The sequence below is a fragment of the Amblyomma americanum genome, chromosome 11, assembly GCF_052857255.1.
Source record: "Amblyomma americanum isolate KBUSLIRL-KWMA chromosome 11, ASM5285725v1, whole genome shotgun sequence".
In the NCBI taxonomy this organism is placed as follows: domain Eukaryota; kingdom Metazoa; phylum Arthropoda; class Arachnida; order Ixodida; family Ixodidae; genus Amblyomma; species Amblyomma americanum.
In genome coordinates this window covers 50,412,083-50,419,911 of record NC_135507.1, presented here as the reverse complement: position 1 = coordinate 50,419,911, position 7,829 = coordinate 50,412,083, and the positions used below count along the sequence as shown (strand labels likewise).

At 46.4% G+C, this 7,829-nt stretch overlaps 1 protein-coding gene across 1 annotated transcript; it reads right to left on the bottom strand.

The window, feature by feature from the left end:
- Nucleotides 1–1,324: 1,324 nt before the first annotated feature.
- On the bottom strand, nucleotides 1,325–4,426 carry LOC144110562 (uncharacterized). The gene is made up of 3 exons (XM_077643571.1): nucleotides 4,098–4,426; nucleotides 2,986–3,207; nucleotides 1,325–1,791 (listed from the first exon to the last, which is right to left on the bottom strand). Exons 1-3 carry the CDS (start codon nucleotides 4,320–4,322, stop codon nucleotides 1,606–1,608), a joined length of 633 nt encoding a protein of 210 aa, XP_077499697.1. The 5' UTR covers nucleotides 4,323–4,426; the 3' UTR covers nucleotides 1,325–1,605.
- Between the last annotated feature and the right edge of the window lie 3,403 nt (nucleotides 4,427–7,829).

Genomic DNA, 7,829 nt, shown 5'->3' with positions numbered 1-7,829 from the left:
AACGCACTTCACGCAACCGCAGCTTGGTATGGCAAGGAGGAATTGAGGAGAGCACGTTCACAATCACAAATCTGCAAAGATATGTCACTCACACAGCGATAAGATAGCTTTTTGATATGCAAGACCGCAAACAAGAGGCACAGCCTATACATTGAAGCTGCTGCTCAGAGTCATGTACTCAAATCGAACCCTAGACGTGCTTACACGATAAGAAAAATGCAGCATAAGCTTCGAGGTTTTGTCGTTATTTTCTATATTTTTTACATGCTCCCGGAGCCAGTCATTGATGCAGCGGTCAGTTTGGCCCACATAAGAACACCCGCTTGAAAGGGGAACATCGTAAACCATTCCTGTGGCGCATTTGACATAGGCGATGCCGTTTCTCTTTTTGCAACCCCCGTCTCTACGACCAGAAATGCGACAACAAAGCTTTCAAAGCTTGTTGGGGCCTGAAAATACCGAATGTACAGTCTTTATCAAAAGTATACAGCCTAAGGCGTGTGCTTCTGAGCCTCGCAGCGCGGCTCCTCTTGCGTACTCGGGGACCCCAATCTCACGAAGGCGGGAGCAACTGAAGTATTAGACCCTCCCAAAATTAGGACCGTCGAATGTGCGAAGTAGATCCCTTGGGCTGTATATTTCTGTCAACGACTGTACATGATACCTGCAGGCCACTTTCTTAAAATAGTGCGACACCTGGTGCTCACATGGGGCCACCACCGGCTTTGAAGTAAGGTGAATGTTTACAATAGTATGGCCGCCTTTGCCGTTTCTCTGTGCTCTGCCTCAGTAGTTCCTTGCTGCACTGCCAAAGCTGCGATGAGTGCACAGGCGGAGGCCAGCATTACAATGCCCCAAACTAGGCCTTACAGCAGCTGCCCTTTTGTAAACTAGAGCTGGAACAGGGTCACGGTGCAGGTTTGTGAAACGCTATTAACGCCTATAACAGAAGGTTGAGGTGGATTCAAAAGTCGGACCATTAACCCATGGACAAGGCGTCATGCGAGGTCCCATTTCCGAATCGCGTGGTCTGCTCCTGGCCCAGGATGTTAACCGTATCACGGCGAAAGACGTGCGCATGTCGAATTCACTAACTGCCGCCTGCAGAGGTGAAGGCAAGAAAATGCGGCGATAATCGGATTACACCAATTAGGCATATGCGCAGCTTCTCTCCGTACGCAGGCATGGGCGGACCTAATTCGAATTTGGTTTAACACCACACCAGTCGAATAAGAGAATGCAAGTCTACAGCAGCTCATATTATATAGCTGTGCAATATATTTTTTTTTAGTTCTGTGACGCCGAACTATGCAATCGTGCACCCCTCGTGTATTTATCGTACACGTCGTGTGCTTGCAGCTAGGTGTGCGATCACGTAAACGTCCGACAATGTAGGCGTACGATAGTGTAGGCTTGCCTTTGCTTTGGTATGCGATCACGTTGACGTATGAAGCAATATTTGCGCACAGCTGTCTCACACTTATCTCACCTTGACGAAAAAGAAAAGTAGTAAACGGATAAACCAAAAACTATAAAAATATGCCCGCAGCACGCTTGGCAGTGACGGTGCCATGTCTTTGCGGAGGGCTATAGTCGTCGCAGCTATCAAGAGGGCCCAGTCTCGGCGATCGTCTGGAGCAGAGGCGCCTCCATGTTGGTCTCTGTGCAGCGCCTCTGGGGGTCGTCGTCCAGGAAGACGTCGAACACAGCGACGGGTGCGTCGCCCATTCCCTCTTCGTACGAGCTGCTGATGCGACGCTGAAGCTCTTGGGGCCCCGCCAGTGCTGCCACCTGCATTCGGTCGAAGGTAAATTTCGCCAGAGAAAAAAAAATACCTGCAATTAGGCTTTTGTGAGCACATTTTGAGCGTGAGTTGTCAGAAAAATTACGTCCTTATTGTATCTCCAAACGCTAAAACTGTATGGTTCACGTCAGCCAGTCTGACAATGTGCTTGCGCATACGCAGTAGGCATGTGGCGCCAGCATGACGGATCACATCTTAATTTTTGTTTGCCAGCTGTACAACTCGTGGAAGAGTTCTTAATAGACTGGGCGTGGTGGCTACAGCCTGGCCTCCTAGTTAGGTCACCCTCATGAGATCACACATTGATTTCTTTCTCTGGGAGCATGTCGAAGATCAGGTTTTTCGACACCGAACCGGCCTACCTCGAAGATCTGAAGAAACGTGCTGGAATATGACTGGAAAAAAATTCCCACACACACGCTTTAATCAGCTGTGCATCGCAATTGCGGAAAGCAGCTTGAGCACATCACGTAAAAATTGTGTGTTGCCTAAATAGTACTTTTTCTTTGCGCAGTGCCCGAATGGGGCCGCAGCCAAATGAAGCATTTTGAATATACACATTTTGTTTTTTTATGTTTGCTTTACGATTCGAAAGTTCTTAAGGCCGCTACAGTGGCTTAGTTGTTACGGTGCTCGGCTACTGACCCGAAAGACGCGGGTTCGATTACAGTCGCGGCGGTCGCATTTCGATGGAGGTGAAATGCGAAGGAACCATGTACTGTGCGATTAAAATCAGTTGTTGGGCAGGTAGGCATTTCATGCTTTCATTCACACAGCGCAAAGACGACGTCACAAACTTTCCCGCACTGAGGAGAAGCCTAAAATTGAGGAGAAGCCTAAAATTAAATCCCCGATTACGTCACTATTTCAAATGCTAGTGCTAAAACACTTGGCATGCTTTACCTACGGCCAATATAGATTTGAATCCTTGAATATAGCGGCATTCTGAAAAAGTGGTGCCGTTGCCATTTGAGCCTACATAGGAAGCCACGTATGCAAGCTTAGGGCAGGAACGGGTTTGTTGCTTAGAGGCCGTGACTTTAGAGGATAGGCGGTGTGGAAGCCATTGTGGATGATAAGCTTCACAAAGAGGCGCATAAGTGTGCATGTTTGTGGCGATGGCGATGACACCAGGTGCTCTTTCTTAGCAGCTAAGAGGAATTTCACTCTGCAAGACCCACCTCCTGCTCAAGCCCGTTTTGCTTGCTCTGTGTCCGACTGCCAGCGACCACGCGACACTCTTCGTCGGAGTTCCGATCTACCACCAGGAGTTCACACACGTCCGGGTAGCTTGTCTTGCCCAGCATAATTTCTCGGCCATTGAACACAGCCGAGAGTCGCTTGATGGGCGCCAGATGTTTCACTTCCGCCGTGTGTTCCAGCTTGAAGATGTCAGCGCCTATCTGAAAATAAAAACAAAACAAAAAAAACAGTGGCTATCGTGCGACGAGGCTCACAAAGGAATATGGTATCGCTCGCTTGAAACCGCCCTAACAGTTTTTTCCCTACTGAGCAGAAAAAATTGGCATTCGCTTAGCTTGGCAAACCCTGGAACTCAGCGAAAAGCAAGGACGCTTGCTAAGCGTCTGAGGCTCGTCCATAGCAGCTCTGCTACACGCTCGCGGCAGCCGTTCTATATATACCCACACGACCACGTGGCTATATATGACGTGGTATCACATGGTCTTACGACACCCCCATCGGATGTCATCCCGTGGCTTTACATCACCCCACCGGATGTTCTTAAGGTCAAAGGTCATCCCAAAGGTCAACTAATGTCAAAGGTCAAAGTTCAACTAAATGTCATGGGTCAAGGTCAGGGGTCAAGGGTTCGGCACCATAACTGTACCACATATAGTCATACACGGCTAACCTGGTTGGGCTGAAGGACGTTCAAGGCCATTCTCCGGCCTACGCGATGGTTGCTTTACCTAGCGTAGTAAATACACCATTTAAGGTGAAAGGTCAACCCAAAGGTAACTTAATGTCAAAGGTGAAAGTTCAACTAAATGTCATGGGTCAAGGTCAGGGGTCAAGGGTTCGGCACCATAACTGTACCGCATATGGTCATACATGGCTAACCTGGTTGGGCTGAAGGTAGTTCAAGGTCATTCTCTGGCCTACGCGACGGCTGCTTTACCTAGCGTAATAAATACACCATTTCAACAGGGACGCCATTAGCATTCAGCCACCCCTCCATTCACACTGCGGTCATGCTCTCTTTGCTGAAGGAAATGATGACCGCCACGCGGACGCTGCGGTTATAGCGACATCTGTGTGCTAAGCGGCGTACCGAAATGCTGTACGCGAACTTGCGGCGAATTTCTCTGTCCGCAGAAGCGAAGCTGTCCCGAATCTTGCGGAATGCTTTGGCTGCCAGGCTCCGCTCGCCAGCGCACGCAACCACGCCCGGGCGACGCAGCTTGTGCGTAGTCACAATGACGTAGTCCAGGTCCGGGAGCACTTTCGGAAGTCCGTACTTGTCGAGGTAACTCAGCAACGGGGGCACCGTAAGCATAACGCCGAATTTCTCATTTTTAACAGCATCAGTAAAAGCCTTGATATAATCAGGTGTCCTGCCGGAATAACCGGTGCAGATGTCTCCAGGCCAGTTCCAGTCCAGGTTTATGCCCTGCAAATAAAGACGAGTCGAGCGAGTCGTAGTTTTTGTCGTGATCATAGGGCTAAAAAAAGCGGTCCTGACGTAATAACGCCAACATACGTCTCAAGCAGCACAGGTAATTGGACCAATATTGGAAACTAATGGTTTCACACTGGTCCTTTCTAGGACCGGCCTTCGCCAATACACTTCCAATGTTGTGCCTTTTACCTCTGCTGCTAAGGACCTTACATGGAAATTTTAAAGCACCGATATCAGACACTTCAAAAGGCAAACGCAAGCGTTAGGTTCCCACTTTTGTTCCAGGCGTTTCGCAGATCAATCTTTCAAGAAATGCCACACCACATGTTGTGTGCTATGGCACCACTTGTGCTTAGCCCACAGGGGTATCGTTTTATTCCGTTCCTCTTAGCAGTGACATGCAGTTTGCCTCCCGATTAGTAGCGGCAAGGAAGTTGAAACAGCAGGCGAGTACTAGATAGTGTTTTTGAATATACGGTGTTCACTTTGAGCAGCGAAAAAAAAACAGCTGGTGTTCAACGTGGCTTGAACCTCGTTATACGAGCGAAAGCTCAGTTAAGCATGGTCTGAATGGTCTCAAATCAAATGTCAAGGTCAAAGGTCAAGGTCAGGTGCCCACTGTCTCAAATCAAGTGTCAAGGTCAATCAACCAATCAATGCAACGTATTTACCAGAGAAATCTGGCTGGTCACCCTGGGCTAAAAGCTGTGCACAAAGCGTGACAAAGGTCCAGGGGACCATTACATGACAGTAGCGAACAAGTTGCTACTTTAACGCAGCATGAAGGGTACACCAACCAACATAAGACATACACATTACAATCACATTACAGTAAGGAAAAAATAGTAAGAAAGAACACTTTTACAGAAGATATACAGTATCAATATTACACTATAGTACATACACATAAGGCAAAATACAAAAGTGCAAGTTACAATAGTACATATAGATTAGCAGCTTACACTTTCTTATGCACAAAATGAGTCCTGAGCCTTTTGGGCCAGGCAGGCACCCAATGGTCAAAGCCATATGTTCAAGTGGCCATACTACCATACCCAGTTAAGTTCGGTTTGACCTTGTGAGGCATTGAAGGTCATTGTCGATGTGGTGCCCCTTTCTCAAATCAAATGCCAAGATCAGGTGCCCAATGGTCATGCTCATATGATCACGTGGTCACACTACCCATAACTTGGGCCATACGACCAGGCATTTAAGTTCGGTTTGACCTTGTGATGCATTGAAGGTCATTGTCGATGTGGTGTCCACTTTCTCAAATCAAAAATCAAGGTCAGGTGCCCAATGGTCATACTCATCACATGATCACGTGGTCACACTACCATAACTTGGGCCATACCACCAGGCAGTTAAGTTCGGTTTGGCCTTGTGAGGCGTTGAAGGTCATTGTCGAAGTGGTGCCCACTTTCTCAAATGAGATGTCAAGATCAGGTGCCCAATGGTCATACGCACATGATCACGTGGTCACACTACCACAACTTGGGCCATACCACCAGGCAGTCAAGTTCGGTTTGACCTTGCGGGGCATTGAAGGTAATTGTCGATGTGGTGTCTACTTTCTCAAATCAAATGTCAAGATGAGGTGCCCAATGGTCATACTCACATGATCACGTGGTCACACACCATAAAGTGGGACATACCACCAGGCAGTCAAGTTCGGTTTGACCTTGTGAGCTATTGAAGGTCATTGTCTCATCCACATCGAAATCGGAAGTTGAAACCCGAGGAGTACGGCTCTCGCTCTAAAACGTTTTCGGTTTCGTACAGACCGCACTTTGCCAATATTAACAGGGTCGTGGCTATTCTTAACTAGAGTTTAAGCAATTGAATGATAACAGCCTGCATCTTTATATTCTTGAAGAAAATAATTTTAATAACTAGACTAGGTATTTTTCGAATAAACATCAATTTCGCTCGAGTCGAAGGGTTTCGCCAACAATACAGCGAAACGCGCGCGAGTCGACAAGGAAAGCCCTTTCGTACTGAGTATATTTACTGAAAACTAAGACTGGTAGAATGACCGCTAAGGCACAAGACAGGAATCTGGCTTCATAGGAATGCCTATGCTGATCGATATCGCCCGTTATAAAGGAAATAAAATAATTAGAACTATCGCTTTGCTGATCCTGAACCTTTAAGCCATAATTTGCGGATAAGGTTGGACAACACTTATGCAACAGACACTATCGAAGCAGCATTTTCTAATTCAGTGCCGTTTACAGAAACGTATATTTTCCTCAGTTACCTTTGCGCTGGCTAGAAAATGAGTCCAAAACAGGAGTTACCGAACGTGATCAGGCATAACTATGCTTTGTTTGTAGAATTCATAAGCAGAGAAATTTTCATGGCTAACCTTATCTGAAGTTCTACAGGGGTAAACTTACTTCAAAGTGTGAGCATTCAGGAATTTATTAATTTACTTTCACTGCTATATGGTCAGATATGGCATGAAAAAAATCTACAACGGCTTTTTTTATATCATTTAAAAAGTTTATTTTCGGAGGTTTATTTCTGTATTGAAAGAAATGCTAAATAAATTGATTGATTGAAACTATATCCCATATTTTTCTACAGTAAGGAGTGAACTTTTGTGATAGTTCCCTATAGTTGAAAAATTAGAGATCACTGCGGCTACACGCTTTGGAAGAGTGCGAAAGCGCTGATGCATCCTCGACACTGGTCGCCTTTAAAATATGGCACCATGGTTGCATTCTCGTTCACTTGATTGATTGGTTATCGATTAACTCTGATTATACCCTCGTTTCATTCCGGCAACCATTTCGATTTTTCAAATTTTCTACCATGCCTCGTTTCCGCCCACTCACTATATACCCGTCCATTATCTTTTCATTCTCATTAATTGCCTAATTGCGTCTAATTTATCATTTTTTTTCTATCTCTTGGTTACGTATCGATCACTTATCACTGGTCACGTGATTGCCCATTTCGAGTTTTCAAACTTGGCGCCACGCTTTGGTTCCGTCCACACTTCCGGCTTTTCCAATCTGACACTACGCTGTAGGTCTGCCTACTTCCGGCGTTTTCAAATCTCGTGGCATTTTTGCTCTGAACCCCTCCACTTATTCGACATCTTTGGCTCTAATCAACTATTCATCCGATTTCGATTTTCTTTTTGGCAGCATCCTCACATCATCTTCTTTCGATTACACCCACTCGTTTGACGCTACCTCTTCTGAGTTGCCCACATCTGCTGCCGACACATTTTGCGGACACGATCCCCGCCGGCATATACCCCTGTCACACTAGCAAATTTAATGTCATTCGTTTCGAATGGCATTCGCACCTAATGCGATTAATCTGCTGCTGCACGGGAACATTTAATGTCATTAGGTTCGAATGACATTCGCT